General features: G+C 43.9%; 1 protein-coding gene and 2 pseudogenes across 1 annotated transcript; all 3 read left to right on the top strand.

Moving 5' to 3' along the window:
* Positions 1-461: 461 nt before the first annotated feature.
* Positions 462-10,205, top strand: LOC114707875 (annotated as a pseudogene).
* A 2,208-nt stretch (positions 10,206-12,413) lies between these two features.
* On the top strand, positions 12,414-13,632 carry LOC114707923 (annotated as a pseudogene).
* Positions 13,633-15,776: 2,144 nt separating this feature from the next.
* Positions 15,777-18,371, top strand: S100a9 (S100 calcium binding protein A9). The gene is made up of 3 exons (XM_028890855.2): positions 15,777-15,880; positions 16,181-16,347; positions 18,058-18,371. The coding sequence occupies exons 2-3, from the start codon at positions 16,195-16,197 to the stop codon at positions 18,244-18,246; spliced, it is 342 nt and encodes a 113-aa protein (XP_028746688.1). The 5' UTR covers positions 15,777-15,880; positions 16,181-16,194; the 3' UTR covers positions 18,247-18,371.
* Positions 18,372-20,876: the final 2,505 nt, after the last annotated feature.

The following is a 20,876-nucleotide window of genomic DNA, read 5'->3' as shown; positions in this document are numbered from 1 at the left end:
ATGAGGACATCAAGATGAAGGGACAAGGTAGTCAGGATTGACTCTGTGGGTTTACAAATTTAGGACTAAAATCTTGATAGGGCTTCCTATCTCCTGGATGACAGACCCTTCATCTACTCCCCTAATTCTAATCTCTGCCATATCTCCAAGGCTCCCATGAATCTGCCCTCTCCCACCACCACAGGACCCTTCCAATGTTCTCCTACCTCTCCTATCACCTAAGAAGAAACTCCACTTCAGCCTGGCTTCTTCCCAGAGATCTGCTCAGCCCCCGTGGGGCCTCCAAGACACCACCTGTCCTTCACAGAGGTCATCATACATTGTAATTATAATCTCATGAAGACAGCTCCCGAGTCTGTCTCCTGTCCAGCCCAAGACAGCAGGGCAAGCTTTTAAAGGGCGTGAAAAGAAGTCCAGGAAAGGAAACTGAGCAGGCAGACACCAAGCATGATTTGGGTAACATGGCCCAAGGCAATGGTTCTCACAGATCACCTCAGGGAAACCTGGGGGACCTCCAAATCCATTTGGGGGTTCATGAAGTCAAACCTGGAACCCCCACTCAGCAGGAATTCCCCTGCAAACCAATAATTCCTAGTTTCCTCATCTTCCCCAGTTAATATTGGCCCTGAAGATACAGAACAGTATGAAGTAGACCCAGCTCTGGTGAGGCAGGGAGAAGGGAGGGGCACCTGCTGGTCATGGGTCTGTGCAGGATTTCCTTCAAAAAAAACGTTACCCTAAGAATGTTCTTGATGGAACAGAGACAGTTACTTGTTTTATTAACTTTCAATCCTGGTTCTTGAAAGAAAAAGCCCTTGTATGGTCAATCTATGAACTGAACCAGTCACATTTTTTTAATAGAACTGTTTTCTTTTTTGAAAGAACAGAAAATTGGCAAAAATATATAGATCCTATGTGGCTTCATGACATACATTTCTTGAAAATGAACAGTGTGTGCTTTTCATTTCAAGGAAAAACAACACAGAATTTGTTGGGATAATAAAATTGAATCTTTCAAGCAAAACCTAGTGTTTGGAAGAGTTTCTGTTTGTAGCCATGATCTAACATTTTTCCAAAAGGTACATTTATTGATCAGATCAGTGGTGGTGTTACAAACGTTTTATATGTACACATATGAGAGCACACATATAAACATGTCATATTGGGTAATGAAACAGGTCAGCATTTAGATGACATGCATGAGTCAATAAGCCAATATTTTCCAAATGACTGGTATGTTACAAAATCACAACTAAAAAAAGACTCATTCAAGTTTGAGGATGGAGAAATTGATTCTAATGAAACTCTGCAAAAAATTTATTCATATGGTTTCAGATTCTAAGAACTCACTACTTGGTAGTTATGATGCAGTATAATATTTATAAAGAATAATATCTATAACTATATTTAAAGTTACCAGTGTGTTCCTCTACCTCCCAACTCCTTATCTGAGAAGATGGATTTTTCTTGCTATCTTCAACCCAAACAGAATATAGCAATATACTGAATGTAGAAATAGAAAGGAAACTGCACTTTCTTTCTCTGAGATGTAAAGAGGTTTGTGGACAGTGTTTTAAAGACATGTTTTGTGATATCTTTGTAAAATAAGTAATTATTTTAATAGGTTAATATTCATGAACTCTTAGTGCTACTTTAAATATAAGGTGGTAAACAATTTTTCAAATTCTAATACAGTAAGTATTTAGAAATATAACCCATAAAAGTCATTTGGGATACTCAATAACTCTCACAAGCACAGAAGAATCCTAAGATTCTTTAAAATCTGAGGGTAGGGGCCCGTGAAACGGCTCAGCATGTAACAGTACTAGCTGTGCCAGCCTGGTGCTTGAGAACCCAGGCGGGAAGCTGGATATGGTGGCACACATCTGGACTAGCAGCACTCCAGCGGTGAGATAGAAGACAGCGATATCTCGCTGCCCACTGAGCTGAGGGTATGCAGCAGTCACCAAACAAACCAAAAGATACCATACTACCACAACAAGTCAGAAGGGGAAAACTGATTCCCAAAAGTACACACACACACACACACACACACACACACACACACACACACACACACAAATAACAACAACAAAAACGCCTGAGTTCCCATACCTGTTCTTCTGGCTGGTGTGGCCTGCACTGCAGCAGGGGATGTCCACCTGAGTTGAGGGCGGGGACATGGCAATGGGGGTGGGAGGTGGAAGAATGGTGGAGGATTGTGTCTATGGGAACCAAGGGAGTGGGGAAGTTTTGCAGGGGGGTGGCCTACCTGTTTTTCTGGCTGGTGTGGCCTGCACTTGAGCAGAGAATGTCCAGTGATTGGGGGCAGGGGGAATACAGCCCCAGGCGTAGGGGTGGGGAGGGAAGGGGTGGTGGTGGTTTGGGTCTTTGGAAACTGAACCAAGGGAGTGGGAGAGTTCCTCTGTCAGGAGGTCTGCCTGTTCTTCTGTCTAGCATGGCCTGACCTGAGCAGTCCTGATACTGCCTGAATGGCCAGGAACCACAGCCTGGATAGCCCAGAGACCTAGGATAGAACCAACCAGGACTGACAGCAAAAAAAAAAAAAAAAAGGTCAATGAAATGATGAAATGATTCCCAGTGATATTTTGTTACATTCTTAGATCGGTGCCTAGACCAATCATCATCAGAGAGGCTTCATTCAGCAACTAATGGGAGCAGATGCAGAAACCCACAGCCAAACATTAGGCAGAGCTCAGGGAACCTTGCAGAAAAGGGGATGTGTAGGAGGCAGAGGGGTCGAGGACACCAGGAGAACACGGCCCACAAAACCAGCTAAGCAGGACTAATAAGGATCTCACAGAGACTGGAGCAACAATCACAGCCTGCATGGGTCAGAGCTAGATCCTCTGCATATATGTTACGGTTGTTTAGTTTGGTGTTTTTGTGGGACTCCCAACAGTGCAAGTGGGTGTGTCTCTGACTCTTTTGCCTGCCCTTAGGACACTTATCCCTACTACTGGGTTGCCTCATCCAGCCTTGATCTGAGGGTTTGTGCCTAGTCTCATTGTAACTTCTTATGCTGTGTTTGGTTGATATCCTTGGGAGCCTGCTCTTTTCTGAAAGGAAACAGAAGAGGAATAGATGGGGAGGAGTGGAGGGAGGGAAAACTGAGGTCCAGATGTAATGTATGAGAGAAGGATTTTTTTAAAAATGATTAATCTGTGCCGGGCGGTGGTGGCGCACGCCTTTAATCCCAGCACTCGGGAGGCAGAGGCAGGCGGATCTCTGTGAGTTCGAGGCCAGCCTGGACTACCAAGTGAGTCCCAGGAAAGGCGCAAAGCTACACAGAGAAACCCTGTCTTGAAAAACCAAAAAAAAATAAAAGGATTAATCTGAGTCCACAATGGGTATTTTTAAAAACTAAAATAACAATGAAGTTGGGAGAGGAAGGTGGGGGTCAGGGACACAGGAAAGTAACTGGAATGAGAGGTGGATTTGATGGAAACATGTATGAATGTATGCATATTAAACTGTAAAAAGAATTATCCTCAAACAACCTCTCCTACCTTAATTTAAAAAAAAAACTGAACTCTCAGACTTAAGAAGCAAGCTGATGTTGCTACCCTAATATCTAACAAAATAGACTTCAAACTAAAATTAATCAAAAGAGATCAAGAAGGGTATTACATATTCATCACAGAAAAATCCATCAAGATGAAGTCTCAATTCTGAACATTTATGCCCCAAATACAAGGGCACCTACATATGTAAAAGAAATATTACTAAAGCTTAAATCGTACATCAAACCACACACACTAACAGTGGGAGTCTTCAACACCCCACTCTCACCACTGGACAGGTCTGCCAAACAGAAACTTAACAGAGAAATAAGGGAACTAACAGATGTTACGACTCAAATGGACTTAATAGACATCTACAGAACATTCCACCCAAACACAAAAGAATATACCTTCTTCTCAGCACCCTACAGAACCTTCTCTAAAACTGATCACATACTCACTCGGTCACAAAGCAAATCTCAAAAGATACAAAAAGATTGGAATAACCTCCTGTATTATATCAGACCACCATGGCTTAAAGTTAGAATTCAACAACAACACAAATTACAGAAAGCCTACAAACTCATAGAAACTGGATAATGCTCAACTGAATGACCACTGGGTAATAAGAGAAAGAAAGAGAGAGAGAGAGAGAGAGAGAGAGAGAGAGAGAGAGAGAGAGAGAAAGAAAGAAAGAAAGAAAGAAAGAAAGAAAGAAAGAAAGAAAGGAAGGAAGAAAGAAAAGAAAAGAAAGAAAGACAGGAAAGGAAGGAAGGAGGGAGGAGGAAGGAGGAGGAAGGAAGGAAGGAAGGAAGGAAGGAAGGAAGGAAGGAAGGAAGGAAGGAAGGAAGAAAAGAAAGAAATTAAAGACTTACTAGAATTCAATGAAAATGAATGTACAACATACTCAAACTTATGGGACACTGTGAAAGCAGTACTAAGAGGAAAGTTCATAGCACTAAATGCCTGCATAAAAAAGTTGGAGAAATCTCACACTAGTGACTTAACAACACACCTGAAAGCTCTAGACTAAAAGAAGCAGACTCAGCCAGGAGAAGTAGACACCAGGAAATAATCAAACTGAGGGCTGAAATCAATAAAATAGAAACAAAGAGAAAAGTACAAAAAAATCAATGAAACAAAGAGTTGGTTCTTTGAGAAAATCAACAAGATAGACAAACCCTTATCCGAACTAACCAAAAGGCAGAGAGAGAATATCCAAATTAAGAAAATCAGAAACTAAAACAGAGACATAACAACAAACAATGAGGAAATCCTCAGAATCATCAGATCATACTTCAAAAACCTGTACTCAACAAAACTGGAAAATCTAAAAGAAATGAACAATTTTCTGGATAGGTACCACATACCCAAATTAAGTCAAGACCAGATAAACAATTTAAATAGACCTATAACCCCTATAGAAATAAAAGCAGTCATTAAAAGTCTCCAAAAACAAAAACAAAGAACAAAAACAAAAACCCAGGGCCAGATTGTTTCAGTGCAGAATTCTACCTGAATTTCAAAAAAAAAAAAAAAAAAGCTAATTCCAATACTCCTCAAATTGTTCCACACAATAGAAAGAGAAGGAACATTGCCAAACTCTTTCTGTGAGGCTACAGTTACCCTGATACCCAAACCACACAAAGATGCAACGAAGAAAGAGAATTACAGACCAATCTCCCTCATGAACGCTGATGCAAAAATACTCAATAAAATACTGGCAAACCAAATCCAAGAACACATCAAAAAAATCATACACCATGATCAAGTAGGCTTCATCCAAGAGATTCACGAATGGTTCAACAACATATGAAAAATTTGTCAATGTAATCCATCATATAAACAAACTTAAAGAAAAAAACACACATGATCATCTCATTAGATGCTGAAAAAGCCTTTGACAAAATCCAACACCCCTTCATGATAAAGATCTTATAGACATCAGGAATAAAGGAACATGCCTAAACATAATAAAGGTAATTTATAGCAAGCCAACAGCCAACATCAAATTAAATGGAGAGAAACTCAAAGTGATTCCACTAAAATCAGGAACAATACAAGGCTGTGCACTCTCCCCATATCTATTCAATATAGCACTTGAAGTTCTAAATAGAGTAATAAGACAACAAAAGGAGATCAAGGGGATACAAATTGTAAAGGAAGAAGTCAAACTTTTGCTATTTGCAGATGATATGATAGTATACGTAAGTGACCAAAAAAATTCTACCAGGAAACTCCTACAACTGATTAACACCTTCAGTAATGTGGCAGGATAAAGATTAACTCAAAAAAATAAATAAGTAGCCCTCCTATATACAAATGATAAACAGATCGAGAAAAAAAATCAGAGAAACATCACCCTTTATAATAGGCACAAATAATATGAAATACCTTGGAGTAACTCTAGCCAAACAAGTGAAGGACCTGTATGACAAGAACTTTAAGTCCTTGAAGAAAGAAATCAAAGATGATGTCAGAAAATGAAAAGATCTCCAATACTCATGAATAGATAGAACCAACATAATAAAAAAGGCAATCTTACCAAAAGCAATCTACAGATTTAATGCAATCCCTATCAAAATCCCAACACAATTCTTCATAGACCTCAAAAGAACAATACTCAACTTCATATGGAAAAACAAAAAACACAAGATAGCTAAAATAACCCTTTACCATAAAGCAACTTCAGGAGGCATCACCATCCCTGACTTCAAGCTCTACTATAGAGTTATAGTAATAAAAACAGCTTGGTATTAGCACAAAAACCAACATGTTGACCAATGGAATCAAATTGAAGACCCTGACATTAATCCACACACCTATGAATACCTGATTTTTTTTTTTTACAAAGAAGCCAAAACTGTACAATGGAAAAAAAGAAAGCATTTTCAACAAATTGTGCTGGCATAACTGAATGTCAACATGTAGAAGACTGCAATAGATCCATATCTATCACCATGTACAAAACTCAAGTCCACGTGGATCAAAGACCTCAACATAAATCCAGCTACACTGAACCTGATAGAAGAGTAAGTAGGAAGTAGCCTTGAACACATTGGCACAAGAGACCACTTCCTGAATATAACACCAGTAGCACAGACACTGAGAACAACAATTAATAAATGGGACCTCCTGAAACTGAGAAGCTTCTGTAAGGCAAGGACACAGTAAATGAGACAAAATGATAGCCTACACAATGGGAAAAGATCTTCACCAACCCCACATATGACAGAGGGTTGATCTTCAAAATATATAAAGAACTCAAGAAACTAGACATCAAAATAACAAACAATCCAATTAAAAAGGGTGCTACCAAAAATTTTTTAGAGAATGGGCTACAGATCTAAACAGAGAATTCTCAACAGAGAATCTCAAATGGCCGAAAGACATCCAAAGATTTGCTCAACATCCTTAGTCATCAGGGAAATGCAAATCAAAATGACTCTGAGATACCGTCTTATACCAGTCAGAATGGCTAAGATCAAAAACACTGATGACAGATTCTATTGGAGAGGATGTGGAGCAAGGGGAACACTCCTACACTGTTGCTAGGAGTGCAAACTTGTACACTTTGGAAATCAGTAGGTCAACTTCTCAGAAAATTGGGAATCAATCTACCTCAAGACCCAATGATACCACTCTTGGGCATATACCCAAGGCATGTTCAATCATACCACAAGGACACTTGCTCAACTATGTTCATAGCAGCATTGTTTGTAATAGCCAGAACCTGGAAACAATCTAGATGCCCCTCAACCGAAAAATTGATAAAGAAATTGTGGTACATATACACAATGAAGTATTACTCAGCTTTAAAAAGACAATGACATCATGAAATTTGGAGTCAAATGGATAGAACTAGAAAATATCACCCTGAGTGAGGTAACCCAGACTCAGAAAGATAAACATGGTATGTACCCACTTATAAGTGGATACTAGATAAAAAGCAAAGGATAACCAGACTACAACCTACGGCTCCAGAGAAGCTAGAAAACAAGGAGGACCCTAAGAGGGAAGCATGGATCACCTTGGGAGGGGGAAACAGATGAGATCTCTGTAGCACGAATCTTAAAAGTTCTTATTAATAAAATCAGACCAGAGCCAGGTATTGGGGTGAATGCTGGAAGGTCAGAGAAGCAGAACACATCACAGCCACCTCACCTCACCAATTCCTCAGCTGATTCTGTTTCCTCAGACTGAAGTCTCTAAGTCCTCATCCAAATGGGTCTCAGCTGAACTGCTGCTCAAAAGCCTAAAAGCTTAACCAGGCCAAAAGCTTCTAATTTATGGTCTTCATGCCTTATATACCTTTCTGCTTTCTGCCATCACTGCCTGGGATTAAAGGCTCTCTTTCTGGGATTAAAGGCATGAGTCACCATGCCTATTTCCAGTGTGGCCTTGAACTCACAGAGGTCCATGCCTCCAGAAGGCTGGGATTAAAGGTGTGAGTGCCACCATTTTCTTTGTTTTGTTTTGTTTTGTTTTGTTTTTTCGAGACAGGGTTTCTCTGTGTAGTTTTGGGCCTTTCCTGGAACTCACTTTGTAGACCAGGCTGACCTCGAACTCACCTCAGAGATCCACCTGCCTCTGCCTCCCGAGTGCTGGGATTAAAGGCATGTGCCACCACCAAAACAATTTTTTGTTTGTTTTTGGTTTGGGGTTTTTTTTGGGGGGGGGTGAGACAGGGTTTCTCTGTGTAGCTTTAGAGCCTTTCCTGGAACTCACTTGGTAGCCCAGGCTGGCCTCGAACTCACAGAGATTCACCTGGCTCTGCCTCCCGAGTGTAGGGATTAAAGGCATGTGCCACCACCGCCCGGCTTGTGCCACCATTTTCTAGCCTCTGCATCTAGTGACTGCTCTGTTCTCTGACCCCAAATAAGTTTATTAGGGTGCACAATATTTGGGGGAACACAATACCACCACCAATCTCCATGAATAAACTGGGACTAGGGGGCAGGGGCAATAGAGGGGGAGGGATGGGGCATGAGAACATGAGGGAATGGGATGGTCAAGCTGGGAAAGGGACGGAGTGAAAAAGCAATGAAAGAGATATCTTGATAGAGGGAGACATTATGGGGTAAGGGAGAAACCTGGTGCTAGGGAAATTCCCAGGAATCCACTAGGATGACCCCAGATTAGACTACTAGCAACAGTGGAGAGGGTGCCTGAACTGGCCTACTCCTGTAATCAGATTGGTGAATGCCTTAACTGTCATCACAGAGCCTTCATTCAGTAACTGATGGAAGCAGATGCAGAGATCCACAGACAAGCACCAGGCCGAGCTCCAGGAGTCCTGTCAATGACAGGGAAGAGTGGTTATATGAGCTAGCAGGGGGCGGGGGTTCAAGATTATGATGAGGAAATCTACAGAGACAACTGAACCAAGCTCATAGTAACTCATGAACTTCAGACCGACTGCTGTGGAACCTTCACGGGACCGGATTAGGCCCTCTGCAAAAGGGAGACAGTTGTGTAACTTGGTCTGTTTGAAGGGCCCCTGGCAGTGAGATCAGGATCTATCCCTGGTGCCTGAGCTTGGCTTTTTGGATCCCATTCCCTATGGTGGGATGCCTTGCTCACCCTTGATGCAGTGGGAAGGGCCTTGGTTCTGCCTCAACTGAATGTACCAGGTTTTGCTGACTCTCCATGGAGGCCTTACCCTTTTGGAGGAGGGGAGGAGGCTAGGAGGAACAGGAGGAGGGATGAGAAGGGGATCTGTGGTTAGTATGTAAAATGAATAAAAAAAATTTTCATTAAAAAAAAAAAAACTCGCTTCTTTGGTAAAACACCAAATGGCCAAAACGATTCCCCCATGGCTTCTGTGGAGGATTTGGAGGAGGTCTTGGGGGTCATAGTCATGCTTTAGGACTTGGCATTCTTGGAGGTAAAGCCAAAGACATGGAGTGGATCTCCATCACCAAACTGAGCCACCTGGTCAAGGACCCGAAGATCAAGTCCCTGGTTGAGATCTACCTGTTCCTTAATTCCCATTAAGGAATCCAACATTATTGACTTTTTTCTGGGCATGTCTCTAAAGGATGAGGTTCTGAGGATAGTGTCAGTGTGGAAGCAGACTCTGGCTAGCCAGTGGAGCAGGTTCAAGGCTTTTGTCACTGTTGGGGAATATAATGGTCACGTTTGTCTTGGTGTTAAGTACTCCATGGAAGTAGTCTTTGCCATCCAAGAGGCCATCATCTTGGTCAAGGTTCCCATCATCCCTGTGTGGAGAGGCTACTACTGAAGGAACAAGATTGGCAAGCCCTACACTTTTCCATGCAAGGTGACAGGTGGCTGTGACTTGTGCTAGTATATCTCATCCCTGCCCCCCAGAGGCACTGGCATCGTCTCTGCTCCTGTGCCCAAGAAGTCGCTACTGATGGCCAGTGTTGATGACTGCTCCACATCAGCCAGGGACTGCACTGCCATCCTGGGCAACTTTGCCAAGATCATCTTCGATGCTGTCTCCAAGATCTACAGTTACTCGACTCCCCCCCACCTCTGGAAAGAGACCATGTTCACCAAGTCTCCTTATCAGCAACTCATGTGAAAACCCACAACAGAGCCTCCATTCCGAGGGCACAGGCTCCAGCTGTGGCTACCACAAAAGGGGATTTATACAAGAAAAATGAAGTGAATCCAAAAGAATACCAAGGCTGTCATAACCCAGGCGGGCCATGAGGTGGCAGCATATGCACTTTGATAGTCCTGTTGATGCCCTTCTACCCACACAGCAGGGAACTACGCCCTCCCCTCCCAGGCAGTGCGATTTCTCAACGACTCCTCTCCACTTCTTGTCTTCTCCCTTGCCGTCTCCTGGCTTGCACAACTTCTTAATTACAGAAAATAACCTTGTAAACATAACCTTCCATCAAAACCAACACAGCCTTCGTTGCATTTAGCAAACGTTTATCAGTCTCTCGTATGCACACCTTATCTAGTGACGAGTTAGCAGATTAATAGAACAGTAAGGGAGACAGACCAAAGGGCCAATAATTACAATGCCAACAGTGTGTTACTTGGGAAAGCCTATTATTTTCTCCAAAGGGTTGTAGACTTCAAGGAGATTCCTGTGAGGTGGAGTCAGCCAGCAGGAAGGTACCGAGATATGACACCTCCTAGTCTTGAGATGAGAGCTGGAATTTTTAGTAGGAAGTGAAATGAGGACAATAGCTTATTCAGCTGGGGCAGTGGAGGTGGGGCTGGAAAACAGCAGTCAGGGACAAGAAAGGGAATAGCACTTGGTCAGCTTGGAAAGTCAAGTTTCCCAGCAATCAGAGATGCCCAGCAGAGGTGCCCCGGTAGACATGAGAGAAGTGTGTAGTCTTAGGGAGGCCTCAGGATGAGAGTTCAGAAGCCGGGTGGCTGAAGGGACCTCCACATGGATGCAGGAGCAGCCTAACGTGCAGGCAGGGCTGGAGGTAGCCTACCAGGTGGCTAGTCAGCAAAGACTTGGTGTGGACAGAGCCCAGAGATTACCGAGTTCTCTGGATCTGGATTTCCCAGCACACTTGTCCCCAATGTTCATTCTGGGTCAGTGGTGCAGTAAGATGGCTCTGAGGAGCTATCTGTGGTTACCTACAGGCAGGCAGGGTACAGCCTGGGTGGGGTTGGGACTGAAGGGCAACTTTGATGAGGCGATGATAACTTCCTCTACAAGAGAACAAGTAAACCAGAAGCCACAAAGGCCCTGGAGCACTACCTTGTCCCTTCTGCACCACTTCCATTCTGCCCGCCCAACCAGAGCTCCCACTTCCTTCTCTAGGATCTGACCAGTGAGTCTCCCTCACCTTCCCCATCCATGCCTTCTCCTCAGCCCGCCAGATGTAGCCCAGGCCCCATGTCCAGTGCTCGTGTCTAGTCTGTCTTCCGCTGTCTGCCACAACAGATCTTAGACTTCTGCCAGGACCTGTCTTACCTATTTTCCCAATGCCCAAGCCCCTCACATGCCATATCAAACCCTTTCAGCAGCCAGAACTAACCCAGCATTACAGGCTTGGAACAAGAGGCACATCCTGTACACCAGCCCTCTATCCATCTGACTGCCTTCCACCCAAGCCATTTCCAACCTCTTGGCCAACCTGCCCAAACATCATCTCTTCTGTTCCAACCTTCTCTGTCCATATCAGACTTGGAACTAACAAAAGAAGTTTGCCCAAATCTCATGGCAAAATACCAACAATGTGAAGCATCAAGCTAACATCTTCTCTCTAGAACCTACCAATCCTGTTGAAATGTTTCCAGATGAGAATTATCTAGATGAATGCCAGGACACAGAATTTAACAGAACAATCATAATTTTTATCAAAGAATTCGAGGCATTTAAAGAAGGCATGAAGAAGCAACTTGGTGGAATTAAGGAAAAAGAAAGGGGGAGAACACGCACCTGAGTGGTGCCCAGGAAAAGAAAAACGTGAAGCAGAAGGAAACGACAGAGACAACACAGGAATTGAGAATGGAACTCAATAAGAAGAGGACACAAGCTGAAATGAAGGTGGAATCGAAAAACCCAATAACCCCACCAGAAAACTCAAAGGAAAGCCGCCCAAGTCAAATGAAGCAAGCAGAAGACAGAATATCAGGACTCAAAGATAAAGTAGGGGATCTAGACCAAATAAGCAAGGAATATGGGGAAAAGAAAAAAGAAAAAAAAAAAAACAGGAAATGTAGAACACCATGGAAAGAAACCAAACCTTCAAAGTGGGCATAGATGAGGGAGAGGAATCCCAAGCCACTGGCATAAAGCAATCATCAACAAGATCATAGAAGATAACTTCCCCAAAGTAAGGAAAGACACACCCATACAAAAGGCACACAGAACACCAAGTAGACAACACCAGAAAAGGAAATCCCCACAGCACAGCACAGTTCAAACATTAAGCATGCATAACAAAGAAAGTGTAGTGGTACCCTACCGAGGCTGCTCCAGAGCAGAGGTTGGCTGCTTCATCATTTTCTGCCGACTCTGGGCAAAGATGGCAACCAACACTGCTGTAACAAACAGGGGCAGAGAGGCATCAGATCACTGCATACCCCGAGCAGCAGGTTGCTCCTCAAGGAGAAAGCAACTTTGCAGGCAACTTTGAGAGAAGAAAAGAAACTTCGAGTTGAAAATGCTAAACTGAAAACAAACAGAACTAAAGCAAGAGCTAATCGGGCAGAAATTCAGAATGGAACGACGCAAATACCGGTCCCACCTGGTACCCCACTGCAAGCTAATTCTGTGGTTTCTGAAAGTGTGCTACAGTCTACGCTGATAACAACTGCTTATTCTGGTGCAGAGGAGCAGCTTAAAGGAGAGGGAGGAGAAGAAAAGAAGGTGAAAGAGAAAACTGAAATTAAAGGAGAGAGAGGGGAGAAGAGGCCGCTGTCAGCAGCAGCAAGCGCGGACTCTAAGCTAAGAGATGTACAGCGACTAGATCTTCAAATTGGTTCTATCATGATTGCCAAGAAACACCCCGATGCAGATTCATTGTATGTAGAGGCAGATGTGGGAGAAGCGGCCCCAAGAACAGTTTTCAGTGCACTGGTGAATTGTGGTCCTCGAGAACAGATGCAAAATCAAACAGTGATTTTTACTTTGTAATCAGAAGCCAGCAAACATGCAGGCAGTATTGTCTCAAACCGTGGTGATGTGTGCTAATCCACCAGAGAAAGTGGAGATTCTGGCCCCTCCCAATGGGTCTGCTCCTGGAGATGGAATTACTTTTCATTCTTTCCCTGGAGAGCCTGACAAGGAGCTGAACCCTAAGAAGAAGATCTGGGAGCAGATCCAGCCTGACCTACACACCAATGATGAGTGTGTGGTCACATACAAAGGGCTCCATTTGAGGTGAAAGGGATGGGAGTCTGCAGGGCCCAAACCATGGCCAATAGTGGAATTAAACAAGACAAGTGCTCTGTTACTGAAAGACATTGGAGAAACCTTAATAACAATAAAAAGGAGTATATTTGTCACTTTCATTTTAAAAAAAAAAAAAGGTGTATTAAAAGCTTAAAAAAACTACAAGTCACACATAAAGCAAAACCCATCAGAGTGACAGCTGATTTTCCAATTTTGGATGCCAGAAGAGCCTGGGACATTCCTAAAAGTCCTAAAAGATTATGACAGTCAGCCTAGAATAATACACCCAGCAAAACTATCTGCCAACCGCTGAGGAAATATCAGGGAGATTACATCGAATTAATATGCTTCTGAAAAGCAAAGGAAACAGCAGTGAAATAGCAGTCTTCATAATGAGAGGAAATATTTGCCAGCTATTCATCTAACAAGGGATATACAAAAAAGTGGAACAACTAACTATCAAAAGAACAGATAATCCAGTCAGAAACTGGCCAAATTCACTGACCAGACATTTTTACAGATGAGCAAGTACAAACAGCCAATAAATGTATGACAGATATTCACATCACTACCCATTTCAGAACTGCAAATCAAAACTCCTAATTCCATCTCACTTCAATCACAGAAAATACCATCAAGAAAACAAGCAACAGCCTGGCATGGTGGCACATGTATTTAATCCCAGCACTCTGGAGGCAAAGGCAGGTGGATCTCTGTGAGTTCAAGGCCAGCCTGGTCTACATAGGGAACTCCAAGCCAGCCAAAGCTACAGAGTAAAACCCTGTCTCAAAAAAAATAAGTAAATAAGAAAGAAAGAAAAGAGGTTAAAAAAAAAGTGTTGGAATGAATATGAACAAAGTGGAACTTGGGAATGTAACTTAATCCAATCACCATGAAAATCAGCATGGAGGTTCTTTGTGAAGATATCATATAGCCCAGCATTGCTATTCCTGATATATAGCCAAAGGAATCAAAGTCAGCATACAACAGACATACCCGCACATCTATGTTCATTGTGGAACTATTCACTATAGTCAAGATGTACAAGAAGCCTAGGTGCCCATCAATAGATCAATGGATAAAGAGAATGTGGTATACACATACACACACACACACACACACACGCACGCACGCACGCACGCACGCACGCATGCATGCATGCGAAAACTTTACTCAACCATAAAGAAGAACTAAGTGTACCATTTATAAGAAAAATAGTTGGAACTAGAGGTTAAACAAACTAGACTCACAAGACAAGCATTGCATGTTCTCTCTCATATGTGAAGATTAAGGGTGAGATAAACAGGACAGGAAAGCAAAGCAAGGGGCTGTGGGTGGAACCCTTGCTGTGCCCAGTCTGCAGCCCCTGGTAGGCTACTAAAGAAACTTTGCTTTCTGACTCATGATCTAAAGGATGAGTTGATGAACCACTGCCCCCAGAAAAGAATGTGAAAGAGGACTATCAGAAAAGTAGAAGGAGTGAAAGGAATAGAGAAAGGGGGATAAGAAAAGGGAATAGAGGGAAAATGTTTTATCAAAGTACATTATATGCATTATGAAAATGTTAAAATGAAACCCATTGCTTTGTGTAATTAATATAGGTTAATAATCATTTTTAAAACAGCTGTCTTCTAGGATGTAAGTTCCTAGGGGACATGAATGACAGCTGGGAACCCATTGCTTTGTACAGTTAATATAGGTTAATAATCATTTTTAAAACAGCTGTCTTCTAGGATGTAAGTTCCTAGGGGACATGAATGACAGCTGGAGCAGGATTTGGAAGAGTGACACAGAGAGCCCTGGAGTCACACTTGTACTGAACATAGATCCTTACTCGGATGCAAGAGGGAAATGTAGTAGTAAATGCCCTTAAACACAAGCTGGGGTATCTGAGTTCAGTCCCTGCAAGGTCACAAGCCAGCTAAAAAAGGTCTTGCTCAGGTCCCCTTCTGGACAACAGATTCATGTACAGTGGGAAAGAGTTACCACCTCTGAGGATCCTCCTAACACTAATTGCACTCAAGAACTTCATGACAACCCCTCACCCTTCCCAAAGGGAGCAGGAAAACACAGGAGAAGTCTCAGTCCTCCATAAACTCAGGGGACAGAGTGTCCACATAGCAAACCAAGACAGAGCGAGATGGCTACTATGGATCACCTAACACCCTTTGTATATTACAAGTTGGGACAGGGTAATGAAGAGTATCAGAAGTGTGGCAGGCAGGCTGTCTTGCTTAAGATGGGGATGGGGGGTTGAATGGAAGGGAAGTGGGCCAACTAACCAGTTTCCTCCTAAACAAGCTCCAGGGCTGGGAATATTGGGAAAAAAAAAAAGCATAAAGAGTTGTGTGAACATTTCCTGCTCCACCCAGCTCCCTCACTGGCAGGGTTACCACACTGCTCACCTGTGAAGCAATCTTTCCCAGGGATGACCATGTGTCTAGCAAGGGGCTGCCTATAAATACTGGGCTTGCTCTGCTCTTGCCAAACACGCCGTAGCTCTTTAGCTTTGGTAAGTGAACTTCATCTTCTCCAGAGAGGAGCCTGCCTGCTAGATCTTTCATTCCTTCCCTTGGCCAACTTTCTTCCAAGCCCTCCTCTAGAAGCCCTCCTTCTATCCATTTTATATCTTCCTTCACTTTTTCTAAGAGTGTTGTACTATAAAATATTTTGCCTTTTTACATTCCATACTGTTCTTTTTATTTTGTGTCCCCCCCTCCCTTTCCGTCTGACAGTGGCCAGAGACCAGACCAGGGAAGCTGGGTGCTGATCCTACCCTTCCATTTGTAATCTTTGTTTCCCCTTCTTTCAGAGAGGAGCAGGAAGATGGCCACCAAAACACCATCTGTGATGGAGCGCAACATAAACACCGTCATCGACGTCTTCCACCAGTACTCTAGGAAGGGAGGAAACCCAGATACCGTGCGCCAGCAGGAATTCAAAGAGATGGTGAAAACCGATCTGGCAACCTTTCTGAAGGTGAGGCTTGGTTAGTAAGGGAGGAGAGTGCACTCTCTACACAGTCAGGGAGACAACCCCACCCTCCCCCAGAGGCAGTGGAATTCTGTCACTAGAGGTAGTCAAAGTTAGACATGAGTCAGGAAATTGTTCAGTTGAACATCTGCAATGTGTGATACCCTATTCTGGGTAGAGGGATGTAGAGATGATTCTGGACTCCATTGTCCCAGTGGTGGTGACACACAACCTTGAGGACACAGATAAATCCAATGGCCTGGGAGTCAGGAGGAACTGAAGAGTTCTGTGGGTAGTCTGTGCTGGGTACAGCAGGATGGGGTAACTGCTATGGTTTAAAAAATAATAATAAAAGGACCTCCCCTTTGAGGGGGTAACACTTTAGCTGAGTCCTTGGTAAAGGACTCACGGGGTGTTAAAACAATCAGATGGCATGGCAGATTCAGTCGGTTCCTGGAGAAGGAAGCTGAGATCAATTACCATTTAGAATGGGCTTTGTTAGGAGAGAGAGATTCAAGGTGATGGAGCCATGATCCAGTCTTTAGGTGAGAGAGCATCATATGCATTATGAGGAGACTAAAGAAAATAGCATAGCATGAAAAAAAGGAGGGATGGCCACCATGGACAGCACAGGAGGGGGCCACCAGGAGGGAGGGAGGATGTATGTGTGTCAAAGTCAGAGAAAGCCTTTTTTTTTTTTTTTTAATAATTTCTCCCCAGGGGAAGTGAGGAGCCTGTCCAAATTACAGTCATCCCATGTGGGCTGATCCCATGCCCCCTTGGGACCAAGGAAAACTGGAGAGTTGTCATCGTGGGAGGTGTTGGGGACACAGACATCTCCTCATAAGTGGGCCTATCAGGCAAGCAAGGCACTGGTGCCAGGTAGACCGAGGGTGTACATGAAGCTGTGCTGGCAGGTATCATCCCTGTGATCCCTCCATGGATTCTAAGCCCTATCTTGACATCCTCTGACAGAAGCAGAGTGATGGGCCAATGGAAACTGGGACCTCAAACACGAGCTACTCAGGTTGTGGGAGGGGGCGTTGCTTACTCAAGGTGTCCCAGCAAGTGAGTGGAGGACTTGCAGCCAGCTCATGCATCAGCTGCCAAATCTTGATCGTTCCCCTTTATCTGAGTCTTCCCCCACACTTTATCACACCCTTTGGGGTCAGCAGAGCGTGGTTTGGCCCTTAAAGATCCCATGGTTTCCTGGGTGTCTCCCCCACTAAGCCTAAATAAACTTTACCAACTAGTTAGCTCCAAGGAAAGGACTGGAGTGAGGGGCAACTGAGAGGCTGGGGGGGGGGCTACACAATCCTCCAAATCAGATTCAGATTTACAGCCCCTCTCTTCTCCTCCCAGCCTCCACAACCTGTAAAAATGATCTACCTTTTAGACTGCCATTTCCCATTTCTATCTATAAAGTAGTTATAAAGATGAATGAGAGATGTTTCTAGACTTACTAATTGCTTGACCTTCTATAAAGCGGAGTCTTAGAGTCCAAGGCAGAGGGCTGTCTGGGGGACAAATTAGAAAGTGTTCATACATGTTTAGCATCTGCTCCATCATGAACACTCAGTACGTTATTTTTATTTCTAAACCTAAACCCTGGGGCCAAATTTTCCTATGCGTTTGCCATCTAGTCGCTCACTGTGTTCCAGGGTCCTCTTCCCTGGCTACCCTCAGCTCTAACAGTCTCCTCTATTTCACCCACAGAAGGAGAAAAAGGATGAAACACTCATAAATGACATCATGGAGGACCTGGACACAAACCAGGACAAGCAGCTGTCCTTTGAGGAGTATACGATGCTGATAGCAAAGTTGATCTTTGCCACCCATGAGAAGTTGCATGAGGGACACCGGCGTGGGAATGAACACAGCCACGGTTCAGGCTTTGGAGTGTAATTAGGAGACCAGCCACCTTGCACCTGCCCAACCAAGGCAAAAGGGAATGTCTTATCAAATGACCTTGGTTATGGGGCTGGGAAACGATAAAAAAAAATAAATAAAGTCTTTATCCATTCCAGTGATCTGCATGTTGTTTCTGCCTCCTTCATGCCTGTCCTTCCCAGGGGTCCAAGTGATAAACAGCTCTGCCTTTGTCTGAAGCTCAAGCCCTCCATTTAATCATAAAAAGAAAAAAGAAAAAAAGAGCCAGCAGAGCCAGCAACCTGTGTCCGTTCTGAACCACTGAGGCTTACCTCCCTCACCATGTCTCTATCTTTGATGTTAGGCCTTACCTCTCAGAGCATAGTCCCTCTGTCCACTTTGTCCAATGGCCCTTGTCACTGCAGAAAACAAACGTGTGGTCCCTCCCCCAGACGTCTTCCTGCCTTGGCATTGTACAGTCCTACTTCTCTTATTGCTATATTCTCTCTCTCTCTCTCTCTCTCTCTCTCTCTCTCTCTCTCTCTCTCTCTCTCTCTCTCTCCTGATTCCCATCCCCCTCCTCTCTCCCCTTCCCCTTTGGAAAGTCTTCCCAAAATGGACCTAAACTGTTCCATGTCTGGGGAGCTGTACTGAGTAAGGATATACAGAACACAGGCAGGCACGTACAAACTCTTTACTGGATACGAGAGGGCAGGCAACTCTCCCAATAGACATAGAATCCTGTGTGTGTACTGATAGGTTGCTGTGGTCCTCACATGGATGGAAGTGGCAGTTACCCCCAAGTCTACCATGGCTGCAGCGGGACAGTGGGGTGAAAACACTCACTTGCCAATGAAGGGGATGAGCTCCCCAGGCTCTTCATTCCAAATTCCCTGGTTCCTATACACAGCTTGGACTTGGTTCACAGAGCCTGTGGAGCCTGATGATTGAAATCGAAAGCTACAAGGACAAGATGATCTCCACAGGATGGAGGAAGCTCTTCCAGTCCCTAGTCAGTGGCCAAGAGTTCAGGCCAGCAAGGACATTGGCTCCAGTTTATGAGTCCTGTTCCATCTCCCTAGGGACTGCTGTCACTGTCCCTACTCCATTCAACCTCTGCATTCCCATCTAAGAGACAAAGCCTTGGTTATGACTAAACAAGAAAGGTCAGAAAAGTCTAGAGCCATAAGAGGCTGGAAGCAGAGGTTCGCACACAGAGGAAGCAGAGCCATTGTGGCAAGTGACTAATTGGGGCAGCTTTGAGGCCACACCAACTACTCAGAGACTTGGCCTCTGATGAAGGGCAGAGAGGAAGGACATTCCTAGTGTTGAGAGTGCTTCTTCTCATCTCATGTCTCTGTAAACTCTGAGTGTAAGTGGCCATTCTAGAATCCAGGCCAGTAACTCAGAGTAACCCAGTTTTGCAGAATCCCATAGGATTTTCTGTAAATAGCAGTCATGGTGACTGAGTACCTACCTTCCCATTAGGAAAAAAAAAAAAACAACTGGTCTGTTTGATAAAGGGAAAGAGCTCCTCTCAGATCTTAGACCTGTTATCATGAGTGTTACTGTTTTCAGTAATACAAACCCACAGCCCTCATCTCAAAGGGAGTAAGAGACAGTTTATTCTGGAGTCATGTTGAGTGACCATGGCTGGTAACACAGATTTGGGCTACTCCAAATTCTGTGCTCCAAAGTGGAAGTAGTTCCCTGAAGTTTTAGTTTTATGAAACAAAGGAGGTCATAAATAGCTGTGTCTGAATCTGATCTAGGTCCTGTGTGGATCAGGAAGTCTCTAGAATTTTGGAACGAAATTAATTTCCTTATCCATTCACTTTTGGGCCACTGCTTCTTTCAGGATACATTAATTGGACATTTACTGAGTGCTAGGCACTCCAGACTACCCCAAGGAGCCACTGCACTGAGCAAGGCTTGGCCAGGAGCCTGAAGGTCTGTAGGGAAGACCAAACAGGACCTTAGGTCTTCTGATATGACAAGGGAAAAGTCGGGTGTGACACTAGGTGGGACTTGAGGCTGGAATGGCACCCATCTGTAGAGATGTCTCCCCAGAGGGGAGGTGGCTTTTCTCCAATATCAGAATTTGCTGATACATCTACCACTACCCTTAAAATACTGAATTGCAGCCTGAGATAGTCAGTCTTGGCTGGTGAAGTGCACTCAAACGTTTCTGAGAACTGTTTTCATTTTTTCTTTTCCTTTTTCCTACCTTCTATCTAAAACAAAAACAAAAACAAAACAAAGAAAAAAAAAAACAGTATCTTGCTGTGTAACCCAGGCAAGCCTCAAACTTGCTGTGGTCCTCCTGCCTTAGCTTCCTGAGCACTGGGAAGTATTTTTACACGTAAGCCACCAAGCCTAGCTAGAAGGAGTGAGAACCAACAGGCACTGAGGCTAAGAGCAGCAGACATCTCAGGACAGACACAAAAATGCTTCAGAAAAAAGACCTGGGTGTGGCTTGTGCAAGACTGTGTAGGAATGAGGAGCACAGGCATATGGGGGAGAGAGGTGAAAGTTACAGAGACAAACAGGACAGGTAGGGGACCAAGGCATTCACTCTTCAGTTGGGAGAGCACCGGGCAGACGCAGCAAACGATGCAGGAAAGGAAACTCTAGCATCATATTTGTGCTTTGGACATGTCACCCCT

This window comes from Peromyscus leucopus, chromosome 6 (assembly GCF_004664715.2).
Source record: "Peromyscus leucopus breed LL Stock chromosome 6, UCI_PerLeu_2.1, whole genome shotgun sequence".
NCBI lineage: Eukaryota > Metazoa > Chordata > Mammalia > Rodentia > Cricetidae > Peromyscus > Peromyscus leucopus.
The sequence above is the reverse complement of the archived record's forward strand: the minus strand, read 5'-3'. Positions and strand labels throughout refer to the sequence as shown.

Excerpts from the sequence above, each read along its gene's own strand:
- S100a9 (XM_028890855.2), top strand. The coding sequence starts at position 16,195 with ATGGCCACCAAAACACCATCTGTGATGGAGCGCAACATAAACACCGTC. Across the intron at positions 16,348-18,057 it reads ATCTGGCAACCTTTCTGAAG|AAGGAGAAAAAGGATGAAAC; the intron begins GTGAGGCTTGGT and ends TTTCACCCACAG.